This window comes from Tenrec ecaudatus, chromosome 13 (assembly GCF_050624435.1).
Source record: "Tenrec ecaudatus isolate mTenEca1 chromosome 13, mTenEca1.hap1, whole genome shotgun sequence".
In the NCBI taxonomy this organism is placed as follows: domain Eukaryota; kingdom Metazoa; phylum Chordata; class Mammalia; order Afrosoricida; family Tenrecidae; genus Tenrec; species Tenrec ecaudatus.
Window position 1 is genome coordinate 88,541,602 of NC_134542.1, and position 24,243 is coordinate 88,565,844.

Genomic DNA, 24,243 nt, shown 5'->3' on the forward strand with positions numbered 1-24,243 from the left:
AAGACCAGGGTAACCGTTCAGGGATGCAGGGAGCCTAACAAGCTGTTTCTCCCAAGAATGAGGCAAAAGGCCACGTAAGCTCTAGTTTGGGAAACAAGCAGTACGTTGTGAAAACGCCTGATGCCTAAGGATTTGTCTTTCCCTTTCATACTTGGTTAAAATGCAGCATCCTTAGTTTACACTTTGTTGATTTATGATGACATTGAGGAAAGAAAGTTTTAAATGCATTTGACTCTGGGCTACATCTTAGTCCGTTTATAGAACCTTCCTATGTGGCTGTTTTCTTCTCTCATTGATGTGTAGCAGGATAAGAATATAAAGGGCCAAGGGGCAGAGTCCAAACAAAGTAACTGAATTGTGTAGCTAGAGGCATTCACTCGGGCAGGTCACTTCACTTCTAGGAAACTAATGTCCAGGAAGGTTATGCAACTTGACCCGCTTTTCAGGAGCCACGACTTGAATTTAGGCATTTTATTTTGGAAACCGGCTCCTTTGCTAGGATTAAAAAAGAAAAAGACTTACAGAGGGTCTACCTGATAAGTGAAAGGAGACCGAATAGTGAACTGGGATATAGAGCGAGACACACAGTAGGTTGGAGAAGATTAGGAAGCATTCTGGAGAAGGATAAACGGGTCAGAGGAACAATATGTGTTTGAAAAGCAGATCTATACACAGGACCACAGTAGTACCACAGTAAACAGCAACATTCTACAGTTCTGATTTTTTAATGTATTACAGTTCATGAACTTTAAAATAGTTTAAGTAAGAATAAAAGGTTTTTTTCAAAATGACTCAGTTGCTAACAATTATCTTCACAAATGAAGATTTGAGCTGCAAATTGACAACTATCTGGCATACAAAAAATGATAAGTAAATATGCCTTGACTAAAACACAAGGTAGTTCTTAAGAATAGCAATCTATTATGTAGCATATAGTTTTTCAAAGTGTTGAAAATGTGTACAAAAATTGTTTACCTTGTACTCTGACTTCTTGGCAAGTTGGCGAACAACCTTAACATATCATATTTGCTATTAAAATGCGTATTTGCTTCTTACGTTACGGAACTTAATAAAAAGCATAGGAAGATTTTCTTCCCAAGTAATGTAAATAATTATTCATAGCCTTTTCTATTTTCAATCATGAACCTCAAATTAAAATATGTTCAAGCTTGTGCCATATAGGGGAAAGATTATATTTCACATGAGCCTTGCTTTTTTTGTTTTTAATTTCATTTGGCTTTCTTACAGCATTCGTTAAATAGCTTTAGTTCTTGTAATTTCTGAATTTCAGTTCAGAGGCTCCTTCAAATAATTTCATCTTCAAGAGTGTTGGGCATAAATTACTTTTAAATAAAAGAGCATAAAACTGTTACCTTGTGCCAAGTATTTCTAAAGTCAGACATTCCTTCTTTGAAAATCTGACCTACTTAAAAGGCTCTAACCCACACTAGCAAGAGGTAATGAGCCCTGCAAGGTTGTAGGTCAGTCCTCCGGAAAGTCACTCAGCTGAATATCAGCTATTGGTAATCATGCCACTTTCAATCTAGGATAAGAGGAAAAAAGATGTATAGCCTTGGTAATGAATTTGATTGAGCTAATTAGTTCATCCTTTCAAATTTTTGCTTTTTAAAGAAGAAACTAGTTAAATATAAAAATCTTAAGGCTGTTAATATTCTATAAGTATCACTTACTGGCCTTGCTGTTGAGATAAATATCTCATCATTAGCTATGTTACTGTTAATGCCTGCCTTCCCGCAGAGGACACTCTACAAAGTAATGGAAAGTACCTTTGATGTTGTATCTAAACTCATTGGCAAACCCAAGGTTACTTAAATTTTCTCCTGTTTTGTCTTCTAAAAGCTTTACAGTTTCATTTCTATTTAGATCTGTGATCCACTTTAATTTTTATCATCAGTATATGGTATCTCGGTTCAACTCAACTCAATGCTGTCAAGTCCAATCTGACTCATACCCCCTCCTTGGCTATTGTGGCTCTTCCACCTTTCTGCTTTGAGTCCTTTGTCCTTCTCTGTAAACTTTAGCAGAATTTTGTCAATATCTACAACATGACCTAGTGAGATTTTGATTGTGTTGTGTTGATCTCTATATTAATTTAGGAAGAACTGACATCTTAACAATAATGAGTTTTTCTAACCATAAGCAGGAAAGCCTCTCCACCTACTTAGATCTTTGATCTTGTTCATAGTACATATTTCATCTTTTTTTGATGTTAAAACAATTTTACAATGTCAAAATCCAATCATTTATTGCCAGTATATAGAAAAGTAATTAACCTTTAACCTTGTATTTTTCAATCTTACTATACTGTAATCTGTTAGTTCCAGGTGTTTTCAGTTGTTTTTTTAAAAAATTCATACATAGACAATCATGTCTATCTAATCATAGAGACCCTACTTAGGGCAGAATAAAACTGCTTCATAGGGTTCTAAGACTGCACATTTAAATAAAAGCATTGTATTGGGGGCTGGACAAGCTCTTCACACAATCCACACCCTCATGCATCGGACTGTAAATCTTTACTGGAGCACACACCCTTATCTTTCTCTCGGGCAGTGTGGCTGGTGAGTTTGAACCACTGGCTGTGTTAGTCCACAGTGCCTCCAGCCTTCCTTGTCTGTTGTATGGCTGAAAAGTAAGCTGTGTATCTTATATTTAATGTCCTACCACTATGTATGGTGTTAGCTATACATATTTTTTTGAAACTATCGATAAACTATTGAGGGGGTTCCTCTCTTTCTTAGTTTTCTGAGAGTTTTTATCATGAATGAACATTGTACTTTGTCATATGCATTTTCTGCATCTATTGAGGTGGTCATATGACTTTTTTCCTTAGACTGTTTGTTTGATAGATTGCACTAATTGATTTCCAAATATAGAGATAGCCTTGCACACCTGGAATAAATCTGACTTGACTTTTTTATACATTGTTGGATTTCATTTGCTAATATGTTGTTGATGATTTTTGCATCTGTGTTCATGAGAAATAGTGTATCTTTAACCATTTTTAGTATTAAGATAATGTTGGCTTCAAAGAATGAGCAAGGAAATGTTCCCTCTACTTCTACTTTCTGGAACAGATTCTAAAAAATTGGTATCATATTTTCCTTAAATATTTGGAAGAATTCACCAATAAAACTACCGTGGGCCTAATGCTTTCTGTTTTGGAAGGTTATAAATTATTGATTCAATTTGAAGAAGAAATTTTTATTAATTTTTTCCGGTCACAGTTTTAGTAGGTTATCTCTTTTAAGGAATTTGCCTGTTTGATCTAAGTTACCAAATTTGGAGCATACAGTTATTCCCAATGCTTTTATTGTCCTTTTAATATCCGTGGGATCAATGGTATATTCATTCCTGATATTAATAATATGGATTTTTTTCTTTATTAGCCTGACTTGAGGTTTATCAGTTTGATTGAATTTTCAAAGAACCAACTTTTAGTGTCATGGGTTCCCGCCCCCCCCACCCCCATTCTGCTATGTTTGGGCTAAGATAATATATAGTACTGTAATGTTGTACCTGCTGAAGACTTCTTTCAAACACACACATGCATGCCTTTTGGGAGCTCAAAGTATTAGATACTGTCAAGTTAGTTCCAGCTCCTGTGTACAACGTAGTCCAACAGAACAGAGCAGTGCCAGGGTCGTCTCCTCAGAGGCCTGTGGTTGGAGACCATTCTATCCCCCCCACTGTGCGAGTCCATTTCATTCCCTCTTTGTCACTGAACCTCTACATACTTTACAAAGCATGATTGATCCTTCCTGCTAGCCTCTCTAAAGTGGCAACTTCAAATACCCCACTAAAATCCCTAAGAAGAAACCTGGCTTTCAACATAATTGAGAAAATGTGTAAGTATAGCAACCAAACCGTAACTCCCTCAGAATCTTAATATTGATGACTCACGGTTTATAAGTGTAATCCTATCATTGGATATATATCTTTCTTGAATTGTATACCTGGATAGATGAATGGGATTTAGGTGTCTGTTATCCCACAAAATTTGTGCAATTTTTTTGGTGATGGTGGCATAGTGGTTAAGAGTTGGGCTACTAACCACAAGGTTAGCTTGAAAATACCATCGACTTTGAAGGAAAAAGATGAGACTTCTTGCTCCTTTAAGGATTTACACTCTCAGAAACCCCCAGGAGAGTTCTACTCTGTCCTGTAGAGTTGCGTGGGTGAGTTTGTACAATAACTAGTGTTTCAAATGTTTGTCTGTCAGGAGTTCACATTCCTTCATTACAATTAGGATGTTCCAGTCTTATTATAAGATTGTAGAACTTGACTTGTGCACAGAAACTCTTAAAGAAAAGTTAAAATTTTCCTTATAAATAAGCTTGGAGTCAACTTCACCTCTGAAGAATTTAAATGAATTATCCTTTGACTTCTTTATATTAAAATGTATTCAGTGTATCATTCAAAGAAGAAAAATTTAGATCTTCAAAATATTTATGAATATTACAATGAAGTCTTATATTTTCAACACTTTAAATTGCCCTCATGTTTTCTATATATGTGCCTTTTCCCTTTGCTTTTTTATTTTCCACTCTCTCGGGCTGTGATCTGGCTTCACAGTGTCCAACTTGTAGTGCTGTATATTACTGCACAGCCTCCTATACCAAAAAGAAAAACCCACTGCCATCTACTCGATTCCAACTCATATTGACCCTACAGGACAACGAAGAATGGCCCTCTGGTTTCCAAACCTTTCAAACTTCTAGAGGCCACAGAGTGACTTGTGGGTACAAACCACTTCCTGTACCTTATGATTGACAGCTCGGCATGTAACCACCTAGCCACCATGGGGCTATATACATCTTCCCTTGGAAGTCCCTTAGTACCCCATTGTTCCTCAAAAATATTTCTTACCTTTTGTTTGTTTTTTTGTCTTGTGATATGTGGGTCTGAATTCTAATATTTGGAACTCAGATGATAAATTAATAGATTAGCATAACTTAATGGCTAAAAGTGTAGTGGAATGCCATATCTAAGAAACTGGAACTGCTGGGGTCCAGCCAATGCAGTTTTCTGAGTCAGCACCTCACATAACCCCAGGAAAAGACCTAAAAACCTAGGTAACTTAGCATTAAAAGTTAAATGATGTGGAAGGTGCTGTGTGAGGAGGACTAAGAATTTGTGGTGTTTCTTGTGAATGAAAAGGGTACCAATCATTTTTTGATATGCACAGGATGAGATAATCCTCACTGTTAGTGAGTAAACTAGCATTTCTTTGAACTGTCATCCTAAAACCAGGCACTGAACTGAGTGCTTTATGTATCAAAACTTAGTCATTCAAACCCACGTCCTCAGAACATGGTTGTGGTCTCGGCATTTTACAGCTAAAGGCAGCAGCCATCACAGGAAGCTCTCAGTTCAAACCTGGCTCTGTTCATGAACAGCCAAATGACCTCTTGTACACTAACTAACTCTGAGTCTTGGTTTCTTCATTAGTAAAACAAATAGTAAGACATGCTTTGTAGGAATCTCGTGAGGATACAGTTTTTATTTGATAAATGGCTAAAGTGGTGGGTATATTCAGATTAGACACTCAGGAAGTGCTAGGTCTGAGGAATAAATGAGAGAATTAAGAACTTGTCTGAGACTCATCATGTAGAAGTGGGAGAATTTACCATCTGATCAATTTAATGGCAGTAATCAAAAAGACCTCATCAACACAGGGAATCCAGGACAGATAAGCCCCTCAGGACCAATAATTAGAGTAGCGAGCAATACCAGGAGAGTAAGGGGGAGCTGGGTGGAGAAAGGGGGAACCGATCACAATGATCTACATAAAACCCCTTCCCAGAGGGATGAACAACAAAAAAGTGGGTGAAGGGAGACAGCGGTCAGTGTAAGACATGAAAAATAAGTAAATAAATTATCAAGGGTTTATGAGGGAGGAAGGGGGAAAATGAGCTGATATTAAGAGCTCAAGTAGAAAATGTTTTGAAAACGATGCTGGCAACATGTACAAATGTGCTTGACACAATCGATGGATGTATGGATTGTGATAAGAGCTGTAAGAGCCCCCAATACAATTTTAAAAGGCCCATCATTGCATATTCAAATCTAAAGTTTTTTGACAAAGGCGCTAGGTCTCAGAGAATGAATACAATTAGTTTACGATGACCGTTCTCAGTCGATAAGCAAGACTGATAGAGTAGCTTGGAGGGGAGAGACTGTAGGCAGGAGAAACTTTTTCAGCACAAATATCGACGTAAGATTGCCTAAGTTTTGTAGAGTACAGTAGATAGATGATTGATACCATCGTAGAGCAGCGGTTCTCATCCTGTGGGTCGTAACCCTTTTGGGGGTCAAACGACTTTCACAGGGGTTGCCCGATTCATAACTAGCAAAATTATAGTTAATGAAGTAGCAACAAAAATAATGTTATGGTTGGGGGGTTACCACCACATGAGGAACTGTATTAAAGGGTCGCGACAGTAGGAAGGTTGAAAACCACTGTCTTAGAGGATGTAGAGAGTTATGTAAGGGAAGGCAAAAAGAGTACAAGTTGGGATAGAATTTTTGGAAATGGAGTTTTTCCTTGCTAAAGGGTACATCCTGGGAACCATTTTAATTTAGTTTCGAATTTTAGGGGTAAGGATAGATATATGATAAATATACTGTTACTAGACTTACTTATATTAATTGACAGTATACAAGGTAGGAGAAAAGGGGAGACTTGAACCAGGGTAGCTATTGATGGGGACATTCATTGTCTGGTGTCCAGTTGAAAACTAGACCAGCTAGGGAACTATGGCAACAACCTCAGCCTACAGTGGATTACTGCTAGAAATGTGAATGGAAAAGAAGAGTTTGTCCTTTAGCTTTTTTTTTTTTAACTGCAACATTTTTATATTGATGTGATTTCCCCACAACAAGCTTCCTGGTCTTTCACACTGCACTTTGAGGTTGGTTAGACCTAAGCGAATGGCAGAGCCAGGACTGCGTGACTGACCTTTTAGGTCTCTCTTACTGCAGGCATTTGAAGGTGTGGCTTTTTCTCAAGCCATTTGTTGTTTAAAGGTGCCCTCCTGTCAGTTCTGACTCATAACAACTCTGTGCAACAGAAAGAAATACTACCTAGTCCTGTGCCCGCACCCACCAGCGGCTGCGAGGGAGAAAGACGGGAAGAATTACAGTCTCAGAAACCCTGTAGAGGGGTCATTGTGTGTTAGAATTGACTTGCCGGCAGTAGGGTTTTGCTCAAGAATCTAGAAATACTCTTAAACTAAGTTGGGAAATTTATGGAAAAATGAACTGGCAACTGGCCTTTTACATTTTGTTTGTTTTTATAGGACCTAAGGAAAGCTGGATTGCTGATTTTTGCTAATAAACAAGATGTTAAAGAATGCATGACTGTAGCAGAAATCTCCCAGTTTTTGAAGCTCACTTCTATTAAAGATCACCAGTGGCATATCCAAGCATGCTGTGCTCTTACTGGCGAGGGGTAAGGATTCTTCCTCTTAAGGAACTGTATTTTGCTTCAAAACATGTTTCTTCTGAAAATCAGCAAGTATTTTAGGCCTACCGTGTACAGATAATTTTAAGGTAGACACAAACTGTCTACTATCCAAGTAAAACACTATAGACATGAAACATAAATGAAGAATATATGTATGTATCTACCGTATATATTGAATATAAACCAACCCGAGTATTAGCCAAGGTACCTAATTATTACCTGGGAAAAGAGAAAAACTGATTGACTCAAGTAAAAGCCTAGGGTGGAAAATGCAGAAGCTGTTTGTGAATTTCAATAATCAAAACAAATGAAAATAAAATTACTGAAAATTGAGACACCAGTAGGGTAATGTATTTAAATATTTATTTTAAATAAAACACATAAATAAAAGGACAAGAAGTCATTTAACATTAGTAAACCACAGTAAGTGGAAAATAGGTTCAACAAAAACAATAAGGTATCAACAATGATACATTTAAGAGTACTATTCCCTGAGCTCAAAATGTAAAGAGTTAAAATCCTTCAAAACTGGATTCTTCATCATCATCCGTATCCCAGTGCAGAGCTTCAGCTGGTGTGAGTTCATCATAGACGCTGTCCTCACTGAGATCGCCGTCATCACCATCACTGCTGTCATTTTCATACAAAGCGCAGTCTTCACTGCCATCCATAGCATTACTAATACTACATTTCTGGAAGGCGCGTCTCACCATGTCTTCTGGAATGTCTTCCCATGCATCTCGAACCCACCTTGCTATTAACTCTATGTCAGGCTTCATGAGATTTCCTCCTTTTGCTAGTCGGGCTTGACCAGATGACATCCATTCATGCCACATCCTTCACACTCTGTCTTTAAAAGGCTTATTCAAAGATACAGGTCACATAGGACAGCTCTGATTCGTTAGATGTGAGTAAACAAACATTCAAAGCCCTGCAGTGTCAGCAGGGCTTTGAATGAACAGCGGAGAAACGGCAATCATCTGTGAGATAATGGGTGCTCGTCCAGTTACCTGAGGGCGGGGGTTGGGGAGCAGGCGAGATGTTACACCTCGATGGGGTACCACTGACCCGTGTATAAGCTGAACCCCAGTTTTTCAGCACATTTTTTGTGCTGAAAAACTCGGCTTATACATGACTATATACGGTATATTAGTTGCATTAAGGGAAATCTGCTCTTTTATAGTGTTGAAGAGCAAGGATGTTACTTTGAGGACTAAAGTGTGCCTGACTCAAGCCTTGGTATTCTCCATTGCATCATTTGCATCAGAAAGTTGGACCTTGAATAAAGAAGGTCATAGAAGAATAGATGCATTTGAATTGTGGTGTTGGAGAAGAATATTGACAGTAACAAATTGCTAAAAGGACAAACTGAAGTTAATGGTGCCTGGCTATCAAAAGATATAGCATCTTGGGTTTTAAAGGCTTGAAGATAAACAAGCAGCCATCTAGCTTAGAAGCAACAAAGGCCACATGGAAGTAGCATACCTGCCTGCGTGACCATGAGGTATCAGGCATCAAAGACCCAAAACAAACAAACAAAAAGCATATCAATGGGAAGGAGGGGCACAACAGAGTAGAAACCCAAAGCCCATCAGTAGTAAATTGGACATCCCCTGTAGGAAGGTTCTCAAAGAAGAGATGAGCCAGTCAGGGTGCAGTATAGCACTGACAAAACACACAACCTTTCTCTAGTTCTTTAATGCTTCTCTCCCTCTCTCCTTCCCCCAGTGCCTTGACCCCAATTCTATCTTACAAATCTGGCTGGACCATACATAACATGTATACTAGTTAAGAGCTCGCAACACAGAAAATTCAGAACATATAAACCCCTCAGGACCAATAAGGGTAGCAGCAATACTAGGAGGGTAATGGAGGTGGGGGGAGTAAGGAGGAACTGATCACAATGCTCGACATATGGCCCCCATCCCATGGAGATGGACAGCAGAAAAGTGGGTGAAATGAGACGGCGGTCGGTTATAGACATGAAAAAATTTAAAAATATATATTTAAGTTATCAAGGGGACATGGGGGTGGGAGGCGGGTAATGAACTGATGCCAAGGGATCAAGTAGAAAATGTTTTGGAAAAGATGACAACATATGTACAGATGTGTTTGACACAATGAATATATGAATGGATTGTAATAAGAGCTGTAAGAGCCCCCAATAAAATAATTTTTTTTTAAAAAAAGGACAAACTGATTAGTATTGGAACAAGTAAGGCCACAGTGTTCCTTAGAAGCAAGGATGGCAAGACTTGGTCTTAGATACTTTGGACATGCTGTCAGGAGAGACCAGTCCCTGTGTGGTGGACTGGAGGGGTGGTAACAAAGAGGAAGGGCCTCGAGGAGATGGCTTGCAGCAGTGGCTGCTTTGATGAGTCAGGTGTAGAAACCATTGTGAGGATGCCACAGTACCGTGCAGTGTATCGCTCTCTTGTGCATAAGATCACTATGGGTTGGAGCCAGTTCAAAGGCCCCGAACAACAGCAACATAATAGTTGCTGCAGGACAACAAATGAGAGTGCCATGGAGAGTTATGGAAATCAGGACACACTAATTAGGATGGTGGTGGGACTTAGATTCTTAAAAAGGGACTACCATTTGCGAGCACACCCTGTGTTTTGAGAGCTATCCATGTTATCTAATTGAATTTTTGTAACAATTTTGTTGACTTTCTACTTCACTTTTAAAAAATGTCATTCTTTCTATGAAATATGAGGGGAGAAGGGTTCATGTGAGACTAGTTTGCGGATATTCTCTCTGCTACCAGTGTCCTCAAGAAGCAGTTCTTGGGCTTTGCTTTAAACGAGCTAGACCTGGGGAGAGTGTGATTTGAATGCCCTTGGTTCTGGTACGGTAGACATTTCTTTTGTAAGAATTGATGCCAGGTGGGTTCCAAGATTTAGAGATTGAAGCCTTGGTTCTGGTACGGTAGACATTTCTTTTGTAAGAATTGATGCCAGGTGGGTTCCAAGATTTAGAGATTGAAGATGTTCCAAATGTCTTCACTCTCCCTGAATACCACTTTGCTCCATTTCCCTCCAACTCCTCCCTTGAGCATATTCCCTCAGGTCCTTGCTTTCTGCAGTTTGCTTCCATTCCCACATAAATGCACAGAGCTTTGAGACAACATTTCATAGGGTGGTGGGTGTTAATCGGTCCAAAATAATTCAGTGGTTAGACAGAGCCAAATGCAGAGTCCAGAGTCAAAAGCCAAAATGTCAGAAAACCTTAGGGAACTTCTTGCTTTGACCAGAGCTCCATACAGAAAAGAGAAGTCTGGCTTTCCAGATGAAAAAAATTAGTGTGTGGAATTGTATGGTGGCACCCTTACATATCCAAGAAAACAGAGTGTGGCCCTTTCATTCACACCCTCTACTAAGGTCCCATCCTGTTCCTGTTCTTCAGTAGAGAATGCCCTCCAAATTGGGACGGTAGCCTCGGGCATAGAGATTCCAGAGTTTTAATCTCTCACATAAAGAATTATGACTAAGAGGACCTTCTGAATTGAGCATAACTCACTGAAATAGAGGTTTTTGGGTTCACACGAGAAATTCTACAGTTGAAAATTAGTAGAGTTTTGCCCTGGTGTACTCAGAGGAGCCCCAGTGGCACAGGAAGTTAAGCTTTGGACTGTTAACCTAATGATCAGTGAATCAAACCTACGAGCCGCTCCCTGGGAGAAAGATGAGGTCGTCTGCCTCTGTAAAGCCCCAGGAACCTTAGGGGGCAGTTCTGCTCCATCCCCTAGGGTTCATGAATTGGTACGGGCTTGATGGGAGTTGCTCAGAGGTGAAAGGCGTAGCTAGCATGGTCGAACGTAAGGCAAGACTTGTAGGATGGAGAGAGTGCCATTGACTTTAACCATAAATAAGTAATTCAGTCAGGAACAAATTGTATAAGGAAAGTGGACATGGTTTAGCACAGTTTAAAGAAGTCAGTTTTGGGAAATAACAGTTTTGGGATGATAGGGAACAAATTGAGGGATGAAGTAAGAGGTTGAAAATCGGATGAAGGACTTAAAGGGAGGCGCAAGCTAGAGCGCAGTAGTGGTTTTCCAAAGTATGTGGCACTGTATCTATTGAAGAGCCCAGAATTAAACTGGAGATGATGATTCTTACCAGAGGTTGTAAATTTTAGGGTGAGGCTATCCATGTATTAAGAAAGGGCAGGTGTAGAGGGCAAAGAGATAATTAACTTAAGGACAGTGGTGGGGGCGGGGGGCGGGTGGAATACTCTTTTCAAAACAGTGGTGAATTGACCCCTCAGGATGAGCCATTGAGGCAAAATCTTGAAGTGAAACAGAAGCCACGGTTATGTGATTGGTGTGCCTCGGTGGCTGTTGCTTGGCATTCCTAGATGGTGCTTGTTAGGTGCCATTGCGTCAGCTCCAGCTCAGTAATGGCCCAGTGTGTAGCAGAACGAGACCCTGCTTGATCCTGCACCATCCTCACGCCAGTTCTGCGTGAGCCCACTGTGGCGGCCACTGTGTCAGTCCATTTTGTCGAGGGCTTTCCTCTTTTTCACGCTCTTCCAAGTTACCAAACAGTGTCCTTCTCCAGGGATTGGTCTCTCCTGACAACATGTCCAAAGGGTGGTATGTAAGACCGTTTTGCCATCCTCGTCGCATACTTCTTCCAAGATGGATCTGTTTGTCCATGGTACTTTTAATATTCTTCACCAGCACATAGTTTAAATACGTGGGTGTTCTTCAGTTCCTTAGTCGTCTTTTAACTTTCCCGTGCATATGAAGCAATCGAAAATGTCAGGACGTGAGTCAGGCAGGCATTCATTAGTCCTCAAAGTAACATCCTTGCTAGCTGGTGCACATGGTTAATTCACCTAGTTTTTAACCAAAAGCTTGGCACTTTGGATTGGCCCCAAGGTACCTCCAGTGAAAGGCTTAGTGTTATACTTCAGCCATTGGAAACCCTATGGAGCTTGGCTCCGTTTTGACACACAGTCAGGTCAGCGCATCCATAACTGGATTTGTTACTTGCTTACAGCAGTTTGGAAGAGGATGACTCAAACCTTCCTAAAACAAATCTCTTTATTGAAGATTCACACAGCAAACCCAAGACAGCTGTAACTGACATAAGATTGAATTCATATATGTTGATAATTGAGCAGTTGTATAGAAAAATCAATCATTGATTAGAATAACTATTAATCCTGGCAGTTGAATTTTTGAACTTGTCAACTCTTGGTTCATATGGACGTCTATTTGTTGGGAAATATTCTCTTTCTCAACATGTTAAGCCACCTTGATCTACGTTCTTGGTTTTAATATTCAGCAGTTTGGTTAAGGGAATTAAAGATCACTTACTTTGTGATTAGGCCTGATATTGACTCCACAAGGTCAGCAGTTCGAAACCACCAGCAGCTCTTCAAGAGAAAGATGAGGCTTTCTATTCCATTAAAGAGCTACAGTCTTGGAAACCCACAGAGGCAGGTCTAGTCTGTCTTAGGTCTGTCAGAATGGACTCCGTGGCAGTGAGTTTTTTGGTTTTGGTACCGTTTGCAAGTTTGTATACCTGAATTACCTCTATTCTATGGATATAATTCCAGTCTTGGTGCTGTGACGATTAATTAATATATGTAAAATGCTTAACTTAGTGTCTGCTTTGCTATTAGGTAAATATTGGTTTAAAAACAACCATCTGTTAACCTCATTGTTGTGTTTTGTACAGTCTTATTTGCCCAGAATTCTGAATCTGTTTTGTTTTGTTTTTGAAAATAACATTGCAACATAGTTTCTCCTTTCTATAAAAGCTCATAGATTCTGATTGGTGCTACATATAATTTTTTCATTTATTGCAATGCATTACATATAACTATTTCTCTCTTGCTAAGCATTTAATTTTGTAAACCACAATGTGCATCTTTTTCAGTGTTTAGAATTATGATCAGTTGTGTGGCGATAATGACTAATTGGCGATATTTTATTGCCTTTTACTTTTGAATATATAGATGTAGTATGCATATTAAGTGTATATTGTGGTTTAACAACTCTTTATATATGAGGTTTAATATCCTACCTTTTATCTTTGTTCTTACGAACATTTTTTGTCCTAGACATTTAAATTCTGTTTTCCTGTTAAGATTGATGTAATAAATAACCTTTTGTGGAAATCTATGGACATCCATAATAATTTTCTTAGGATGCATTTCTAGAAGTAGAAAAAAAGTAGAAAATACTGAAAATTTATATAGTTCTTATTATACCTTGGAAGCTGCTTCTGTTGTCATTTGTTGCACAGAGACTGAGTTCCTTCTACGTGTCAGGCATTGTTCAGGGCACAAAACAACAACACTGGCATAGGCATATGTGATTCTACTGCAACAGCAGCAGCTTTGAGTATTGCTTCTTAAATCCTTAAGGAAGTATTAAATTACCTTTTTAATTTCCTGTTCATTGATTTTCAGTTAGGCACTCCAGTGGCACAGTGGTGAAGCTCTTAACTGTTAATCAAGAGGTTGGTGTTTTGGAAGTGCCAGCCCCTCCACAGCATAGAGGTTTAGCAGCATGCTTCCGTACAGATGACCTAGCACTCACACTCATCACCACGGAGTCCATTCTGACCTGTGGGACAGGGTTGAATTGCTCCGGTGGGTTTCCATCGCTAGAAATGTTTACAGGAGTAGAAAGCCTCGTCCTTCTCTCAGGGAAGGGTTTGTGGCTTCAAACTACTGCCTCTATGGGCAGTGGTGCGACGTGTGACCCACTACACCACCAGGGCTCCTTTGAGGAACATAATAGCCTAGAAAAGCCTAGGAAGCAGCTCCACCCCGATTCTACGTCACTGCGAGTCACAACCCACTCTCTGGCTGTGGGGTAGGTTTATCAGTGTAGAATTTGTTTGTTTGCTTATTATAAACTTTTATTTTAAAGTTTTATTGGCACGTAATAATACACATCATACAAGTCAGTATTTAATCATATTAAAAAGTTATAGAATCATCAACCCAACGTAGTTTAGAACATTTTCTTTTTGTATTCATTGTTGTTAGTTCCATTTCCCACCCCACTCCCCCATAACCTGCCAGACCCCTAAGAAACCGTTAATCCAGATACCCTCTCTATAGATTTACTTCCCCTGGATTTCATATACCGAAAAACATTCAGAAACAAAACGCCTCAACAGCCAAAGCAAAGTAAAACATAGAAACCACACTCTGAAAGAGATCAGAAAATATGAAAAACTAGCCAACACCCACTGTTTGTTATTTTAAGTGGCTATCAAGCTGGCTCCAACGCATGGTGGGCTTTATGGATAACCGAATGCAGTTCAGAGTTTACTCAGGTGATGTTAACTCTTTACAGACTGTGCCAAGGACTTGAGTGGATGATGTCACGACTTAAGATTAGATGATCTCTGCTGACCTCGTCTCATGGACTTTGTGCAAACGAAGTGCTGGACTTTACCTGGAAGCTGCAACAATGAATGGTTTAGATATATTTATAATAAACGGATTCAAACTTTTTCTAGAAGAAGAAAAACTAAGACCACTTATTTGGGGGGAAAAAAAAAGACGACGAAGTCTCACCTTTCGATTTGCTTTTTCATCAGTTCTTCCAAAGTAAGGTCTAAAGCTGTGATTGACTTTTTCCCCTCAGAATCAGTCCTCTCGGGACCGTGGGTAGCCTCTGGTAAGTACAAAGGAGAGGAAGACATTTTTAACTTGGAAAACTTTGTTTTCAATACCACCCTCCCCAGTTGAGCGCTGTTCTCTTCTTGTTCCATTAAGTCGAAGTACAAATCAGCACAGATACTGTTTCCGATATTTTAAAATGTAATGTTGCTTTTGAAAAGTATTTTACATAAGGTTGTGTATGTTCTGTGTATATACCTCAAGTTCAAGTTAATAGCATTGACTTATGTTCTAAAGAAATTTTGTGAATAACAAAAAAATGATAACATCTTCAATTACAACCATAATAACATGCGTGTTGACATTGGTGTTGTGTCATTTTGTACTTTTCCCCTTATGTTCATTGTATTATACTGACCAATCTCCAGAATCATTGAGCTCCTTTGAAAGCAAATAGAGTAGAGGAAGACAGCTTGAAATTGTGTACGTGTTTTCTTGTGGATCAAATAGTGAGTAGAAACATGCCGTGCAGAGGAGTGGATATAGATCAAATGTATTAAATCCTAATGGGCAGAATTGCAATGATCAAATTATCGCATTGATTGGTTCATCACCACTTATGTTACTGAATAAACTTAGCCCATTAGTAGTTGGTCATTAATTGTGGTTAAAATTATCCAAAAAAATTTCAGGATTAATTGATACATGTGTGAAACATGTCTACCCACAAAAATTAGCATTCTGTAAATATCAAGGAATTTAACTAGAGTACTTTTAGGTACTAAATTACATAATAAGCACTTAAAGTGAATTTGAGATTAAAGTAAAGCATATTTTCCAAGCAACAACCATTTCTTATTTTTAGTTTGAGGGTTTATAAAAATTTCCGTTAGTTGTCCTTTATCTTCTCACCCACCTGAATACATGGTTTAAGAATTTAGGTTAAGAAGTTAATTGACACTATACATTATTTTTAAAGTAATGTGGCCTTGTCTACCTTTTATGTTTGCTCAAAAAATTTGATATACACACACCCCATGATAGGACACTTGAAAAGCTTTCTATCATTACTATAAAATATCCTTAATGTGTTAAAATATTTTCTTGAGTGCTCTATTGCTATCTTTCATGCTTGAAAATCTCACAGCTAATCTAAATGGGCATATTTAAGAATATTTGTGAAGAAAAAGGAACTCCTTTTAATACCATCCACTTAGTTTTCATAGAAGATTTTGGTGGGAGATCGTGTATGCTATAAACTTTGACAAAACTGTAGAAGGTCCTTCCAGCAAAATATATTATGCTCAATACCTAAATCCAAGTCGGGTATGGAGATCAGTATTTAATGTTTTGTGTTACAGTACTTAAAATGTGAGTGTAATCTTTTAATATTTGCCAACATACTTTTTTACAAAAGTAAATCCTACCATACTGAGCTTCTTTTTTGCCTGTTCTCAACTTTTTCAAGTCATCATAAAAGATTACTTGTTAAATATTTAAAAGTTCCCTAAAAGCCCAAGTGATATATGTTATAGATGTTATGATTTCATCATAGCCAACTATTTTGCAAAGTAGCTCTGCCAAATTGTGCACGTTTTATCTTTTAATTTGAATAATCATGTTACGCCCTTGACTTGCCGTCCCATCAGTTCCACAGGCTACCAGCACACTCCTTTGTCATCGAATTGTTGGCTGCATTCCATTCCCAATTCGATGTTTAAAACATGTACCATGTTGTAGTTGGTTTAGTGTAGTGGATTATTGATAAGCCATCACAAAAAGACTGCATGGAATCGTATGCAACATTTATAAATTTTGATTTTTGTTATTTTTTTTACCCTTCTAGATTAGGCATTAGAAATAGGTGGTACTTGCATAGTTGTGACGGAGGAGAAAGGATGAGGCTGTCTGCTCCGATAACGATTTATAGTCTGTCTCATGGACCCTACAAAAGTCACTGTGCATGGCAATCAACTTGATGGCAGCGGGGTTTGTCTGTTAGTATATTAAAAAAAATTATGGGGAGGGAGAAAACCTTTCAATTTAAGTATAAAAATATCAAAATCAGTTTGCCAGTATTAATTCCAAACAGATTGGCCTGGTGCCCGGTGGTTAAGCACGTGGCAGTAGAGACCCTTGTGACTAGTCATAGACAATTTATATGTAGCATAAGTAGAATTAATTAAAGGGCAGTGCTTTGGTGTCTTAATATGCTACTTTTATATGTAAAACAAACATATTTACGATCATTGTTTGAATCTTTGAAAAGAACAAAGCTTCATTCGTCTGTACATGTGGCTAGAATTAAATGTCCTGTTTTTGATACTAATTTTGAAAGTAGTAAAACTTCTCTTGATATCTTGATAAAAGTAACCATATACTATAAGCATTTAAATATATTTCATTTGTCATAATAGCATTTATACCAGATAAATGATATCTTATGGAGGGCTCTTATTTGAAAATTTCCGTTCTCTATAGCTTTCTAACATCTTGATCCTCATGATGAGCAAAAGATACAATGAAAACATAGGTTGGGGGAGAAAGGGGAGTGGGTGGGGAATTCATTTTCTTATATGACATTTTGCCTTAAGAATGCAAGCTGCTTTAGCGCTGAAGGCTGGCACTTGTAGTGTATTGACGTGATGGGAGAAGGATGGCATGCGTAGAGGGAAGAGGAGTATGTTTTCTGGCCTATATGAAGTGCCTCATGGGGAGTGGCAGGGGGTCCTGGACCAGTGCAGGGAGCTTGAGGGTAGGTATGCCGCCCTGAGATGTCCTTGTCCTTTCTGTCTGAGTGTGTAGTGTAAAGATGCCTGGGAATGGGACCCGCTTGTCCCCTCTCTTACAGGCTCATTTCTTGCTGTGACCACAGCAACCACATGCAGTACAGACAACCTCAATATGTTTATATTTGTATAAATAGAAAACTGTAAACAACTGTCTTAGTCTGCAAGTATGTTTTAGAGCAGATCTGGTGGCACAATGGGTAAGCATCCCGCTGCTAACCCAAAGGCTGGCGTGTCAAACCCACCCAGCCCCTCCTGCTTCTGTAAAGATCACATCCCAGGAGACTGGGGCAGTCCCACTGTCCTCATAGGGGGTCTCTGCGTAGGAATGGACTTGATGGCAGCACGTTTGCGTTTTGTTTTATATGCATACTCTACATAGGGGAAGAGCAGCAGATCATAACTATTTGTGGAAGTGAGAGCTTGTCTTCTCTCAGTTCCCCCGTTACTTGCTGGTGTCCATCGTCTTTCAAGACCGGGCGGAGAGCAGGTTTCTTTGCATGACCTCATTTCGGCCCCTTGCACCATCCACAAATAGTGTGGAACTTCTGTTCTTGCTTCAGGCGTGGCTTCTCCACCTCCTTTACTCTCCTGTGTCTTCATTCATCAACCGTGAGGATATGCTAAGTCTAGAGATATTTTCAACTTTGCCTATACGGATTCTTCCCCAACCCACTAGATTCTAAGGAAGCCCCCTAGGTCCTTGCAGCCCTCCTGCCCCTGGCTCAACTCATGATTTGGGCTGTGCTCATTAGAGAGCAGTGTGGGACTTACTGGTTCCAGAAAGAGGCTCCACCTCTGTGCCGCATGTGTAGCATGTAAATGCCAGTAGGTTAATGCTTCCTAACAGTAACCATCCTATATTGAGAAGTGGACCCAGAAAGATAAAGCTACCTAGTAGATTCTTTACAGAGGGTATTGGGTGACTTGAGTATTACCTTCTCATTACCATGAATGGACCATATTTTGAAGAAAGTCAGCATGAACTATTTAGCTTCATAAAAAGATGCCAAACCAAGTTTACCTGCTGTGTTTGATCTCAAGTCTCCAAACTCACAATTTTCTTCCCCCTCATTTTACTTAATGAAAGTAAGTATTAGATGTCTTGAAGGAATTACTGATGAGGATCCAGTCTTCACAACGGGCTTTAAAGAACATCAGAATTACCAGCCGTCGTGTACAGATGCTTTGCGGGTGTGGCCTCATCTAGAACTTTCTTTTGTAAAACTCTACTCCCCTCCCCCAAAAAAACATCTGTACCATCCGCCCTCAAAGAAAGTACAATAGATCACTAATTGATGGTGGGGAATAAAGAGAAAGCTAGAATTTAAACCTTTTGATGCTAAGAAGTGACTGTTGGATGCTCAAATTGTATGTGGAATTGTGAAGACATGTAACCGAATACAGCTGGGAAAGTGATGCACTATTTCTGAGACTTGTCTAGCCCTCGTGTATTGTTCTAAAAATTAACCTTAAATCTTTATCATGTTGCCTGCTGGAAATCCTGGTCTTTGGTAGAAAATTCCCATAGTCTGTACTCAAGAAGTGCCTAAAATTGATTTGTGATCATTTGTAAGTCCACCTAATAAATTATTCATGTTTTCCATAGTATTGTATGTGCTTGGCTTACTGACACAGTCCTGTGGAGTTCTAAATCACAGTTCGTACATTATCTGAATCAAAAGGCTTAACATGGAAGATGCCCTTCAATAAACTTCAGCAAACTACGGTGTAAGAAAGCAGGAGCAAAACCAGTTGTCCCTGCCCTCACGTCTGTGCTACGATCCCAGCAGTGGTCAAGGCAAAGACTGAAAAATCCAACTCTGTTCCTGTTTTGTGTTTGTTTTGAAGAAGCTTTAAACACATGGAAAAATGATACCATGTTTGGAAACCTTAATAAAAGCTTGTTGCTTGTAGAAGTGTAGCCTCTTAATTCTCATAGTTACCACTTAATAATTTTGAATACTGTAGCATTCAGATGATTTGTATATATATGCCATGACCCCTCCTCTTTGTTTACATTCTATGTACAAACCAAACTGTTGGATGGAACCATACGTATCATTTATCCAGGTGGTTTTCCCTGAGCAAGTGTGTGACTTCAAACTGGCTTTAAATCTTTAACAAAGATTCTGCATTTTCATTGTTCACATTATAGGTTGTCTTTCATGGAAAGTGACAAGTTGAAATTATTTTACATTATTAGAGTGCATATTATCTCCTTCCTCAGACTCCTCACATTGGTGATATATACAGAATTTCCCTAATTCCTGTTGCTTGAAATGAGTCCTAAAGATTGAGGTCAACTTGCACATTTTCTTACACCCTCCCATGATTCCGGATACTAGGTGATACCTGCAGAGGCCGTTGAAGGATGCTTTCTGGGATAATGTCCACGATGCATGGGGCATTGCGGGAGAGGCAGCAATTACATCCAGTGATGTCTGCTCTAGTTGCTACCAGTTCTCTAGTTGCTTCCAAACTCCTGGCAACTTCATGTGTGTCACAGTAGAACTGTGCTCACAGGGCTCCTGGGAGCTGAGTTTTCATAGGGGTATCTGAGCTTTTCTTCCAAGATGCCTCCTCTAGCCTTCCTTTTTAGGAGCCAGGTGCTTAACACTACTGCAGGACCCCCTCCGGGTTGCCAAAGATGAGGAAAATGTACTAAATGTTTTCATTTGTACTTGGCGGTCATTGTACTCATTTTCCTGACTTTAAATATGGCGTTCTTTTTGTAAATATTAATTTACAGAAGCCTGAATCAAACCTGTTGCAATGATTCTTTGTGTGTCTACCCTCCAAAACTCCATATAGTTAGACACAATACAACTCATTTAGTACAGTGAACAAATTACAAAACTAAACAGTTTTTAATTTTGCTGTATTGTGATTTCTAATATGAAAATAGGTTTCCATTCCAGCTTTGCATGTGATAAGGGGCAGAAATTGTGTCTTGATTTCAGAACTTGCGTTTCTCAGTTTCCCAGGAAATTTTCACAATTTAGTCATTTCCCAAGAAGCAAAGATCTTAGAGCTCTTAGGTGCCTTTTAAGTTAGTGCTGTGTTCGGCATGGCAACTTTTCTGGACAGCGGGAATGTGCAGTCAGGAATTAGCTGCCTATCTTATGTGCTGGGTCTCTCCATTGGTGATTCATCAAAACGTCAAATCCACATCAAACACAACAAACTCCAAGCCTAGTCTGGCCACTGCTTTTTCTCAAGACCTTAGCCCCACAGCTGACATCTCTGAACTACTGTGTGGCCTTAGGATTGGTGCCCACCCCTCTTACGGATGTGCCGGTAGTTCATCAAAACGAGACACCGCCGGTTCTTGCTGCTGCTGGACTCCTGGGCACTCCGTGATTGGGGAGCCTCTGCTAGAGCCAGTTACTGGCATCAAGGGGGTAATCCCAGCCACCTTTGACTCCAAGCCCACGAACATGTGGCTCAGCATCCCCTGTGGGCACCAGGGAGCAGTAGAGGACCCAGGATGATTGCAGATGCCCCTTCATTAGCCTCCTACCCTTGCTATGATACTCCCATCTGGTCCACCCCTATTTCAGACTGAACTTGCAGCCCCAGGAATGGAAGGAGGGGATAAAACTTCCTGCGGGGTACACTAGTCAGTCGGTCTCATTGTTTTCTCCAGACTGTTCATCCAGCCTGTCTTTTCTAGATAGATCTACAGAGATAATAATATGGACACACAAAAACCAAAGCTTAGCAAGACAAAGCGACAAAAGAGCACAGTGATGATGACAAAAGAGAAAACCAATTAACCAGAAAAGAAATTAAAATTTTTTTTAATTAAAAAAAAACCTGTAAATAGATCAAGGTCTGATTTTTGACCTCTAGGCGTAGCCTCCAGTCAAGTCAGTCACACTCTGGCACAAAAGTCTATCCTTTGCACACTCACCCCCCTCCCACCCCCAGTAGCTCCCTGCTCTGTTCTCCCCATTGCTCTGCCACCTTTAGTCTTTTGCCTTGGTGTCGCATGGTCAGTTGGGGCCAATACCAACACTGAGTTTCCAGTGTTTGTCCCCCATAGGGCCATGGGTCAGCGAGGGATGTCGTGTCTCATAGTGGGATCAGCCATATGGTCCACTCTAAATTGGCTGTTCAGCGGGGATACTGTTCTCCAGGCCTGATGGGCCAGATGTGCTCCATTCTCTCTTCCTCCCCATTCATTTGCTCCCATGTGCTCTGATCACACATGTCCCTCTCCCCTATCTGCAGCTTCAGTGCTGTCCTCTAAATTCAATGAAGGTTTTCTTGATGAACAGCCTGTTTTAATTGAACCATCAATGCCAGCAGGGCATAGAATGCCTGGCCGGGATGAAGGGGGTGGGGTGGGATTTAGATCAAGTGCAATGTAGCTGAGAGGAAGTACAGAGAGCCAAATGAAGGTCAAACATTATAGTAGAACAGGAGGAAAGTAATAGGAAAAAGGAAAAAACTAGCAGGCAAAAGACATTTTAGAGGTATAAACAGAAATGTACACATGTAAATATATTAATATATAACTAGGGATATAGCAGATGGATATTGGGCCTCTACTCAAGCCCTCCCTCGACGCAATGAACACTTTCTCTAATAACCTGGCATTTTGTGATGCTCACCTTCCCAATATGATCGCTTAAGACAAAAGTGGGTACATAAGTAAATGTGAAGAAAGCTGATGGTGCCCGGCTATTACAAGATAAAAATCTGGAGTCTTAAAGGCTTGAAGGTAAACAAGCAGCCATGTAGCAGAGAAGCAACAAAGCCCACATGGAAGAAGCACACCAACCCATGTGACCATGAGGTGTCAACAGAATCATGTATCAAGCATCAGAAGACCCCAAACAACCATTTCAATGCAAACAAGGAGGGTTGGAATGGAGACCTACAGCCCATCTGTAGACAATTGGGGACATCCCCTCACAGAAAGGTCACAAGGAAGGGACGAGCCAGCAAGGGTGCAGTGTAGCACCTATGAAACATGCAACATTCCTCTAGTGTTCTTTATTGTTTCCTTCCCCACACTATCATGACTCCAATTCTACTTTACAAATCTGGCTAGACCAGAGCATGTTCACGGGTACAGAGAAGAGCTCTGGACCCATGAAGTCCAGGACTGATAAACCCCTAAGTTACCAATAATGATTGTAGCTATCTGATGAGGGTAGGAGGAAGGTGGAGAGGATATAAAGGAAACTGATGACAATAATTGACATACAACCCCCACTACACCCCGAGAGGGACAAACAACAGAAACATGGATGAAGGGAGACAGTGGACGGTGTAAAATATGAAAATAGAAATAATTTATAAATTTTCAATGGTGGGGTGGAAGGAAAGGGAAAGCAGAGGAGCTGATTACCAAGGCCTCAAGTAGAAAGAAAATGAGAAATGGTGATGACAACATAAGTACAAGTGTGCTTGATACAACCGATGTATGATTGTTGTAAGAGCTGTAAATACCTCCAATGAAATGATTTATTAAAATAATCAATAATGAAACTATCAACAGAACTTGGCATCCAATGGATTATGGGTGAAGCTTTATGTTACTAGCAGCCCTTATCTTAAAGATAATTCATAGTTTTAAGTTGCAACTGTTGGTTTCTCCCTCTCTGGAAAAAAGAAGAGTGAAGAAAACCAAAGAGACATGGAGACATCCCAGAGTACTAATGGACTTCATGAACATCAGTCTCCATGATCCTCACATCTGCAGAACTGAATGCTACCTGTTTGCCACTATCAACTGCTCTAAAAGGAACCATATTAGAATGTCCTAGATAGTGGAAGAAAACTTAAAATCACGTTTCCAGACAGACCCGAAACTAATTGGACCACTGAAACTATAGCCCTTACTTACCCTTAATGCCTGAAAACAAATTGGGCCCCGTGACTCAACTTCCAGTCAAACAATAGTTCTCTCAGGAACAATATAACACCAAGGAGCTAGTGCAATACCTTCAGATTCAAAAGGCAGCATTTGCCCTGGACCAAAGTTCAGAAAGAAGGGAAGTTTAGGAAACAAGGTGAGAAAGGAATTAGGAAACACAGGAGGGGTAGGAGTAGAGATGTTACACTGTGAGGATTGCAATCCTCCTGAAGAAGAAAACACATTGCTGGATAGAAAACATCTCTCTAAATCATTACTTGACCTACAATAAAAAGGAAAATGGGAATTCATGGTGCTGTGTGAGTGAGTTTAGTGAAACCAAATGCTAAAGGAAGACAATGAAGGGAAGGCTTCCCCTGTCACCAAAGTGGCAAACTGCTGCTCCCTGTTTTTCCTCCTTACTCTTTCGCTCCGTCCTGAAATCGATGCAACTGTTACGTTAATGCGATGTAGAAATGAGGCTGGCTCGCTTTATAAACCCA

General features: G+C 39.8%; 1 protein-coding gene across 2 annotated transcripts in view; it reads left to right on the forward strand.

Annotated features, from left to right (window-relative positions):
- ARL5A (ARF like GTPase 5A) overlaps positions 1-19,779 on the forward strand; it is a 36,061-nt gene extending 16,282 nt beyond the window's left edge. For both annotated transcript variants that reach the window (XM_075529771.1, XM_075529772.1), the window contains exons 5-6: positions 7,323-7,474; positions 14,814-19,779. In XM_075529771.1, the coding sequence (XP_075385886.1) occupies positions 7,323-7,474; positions 14,814-14,862 (201 nt within the window). In that variant the 3' untranslated portion in view covers positions 14,863-19,779. The remainder of the gene's footprint in view (positions 1-7,322; positions 7,475-14,813) is intronic.
- Positions 19,780-24,243: the final 4,464 nt, after the last annotated feature.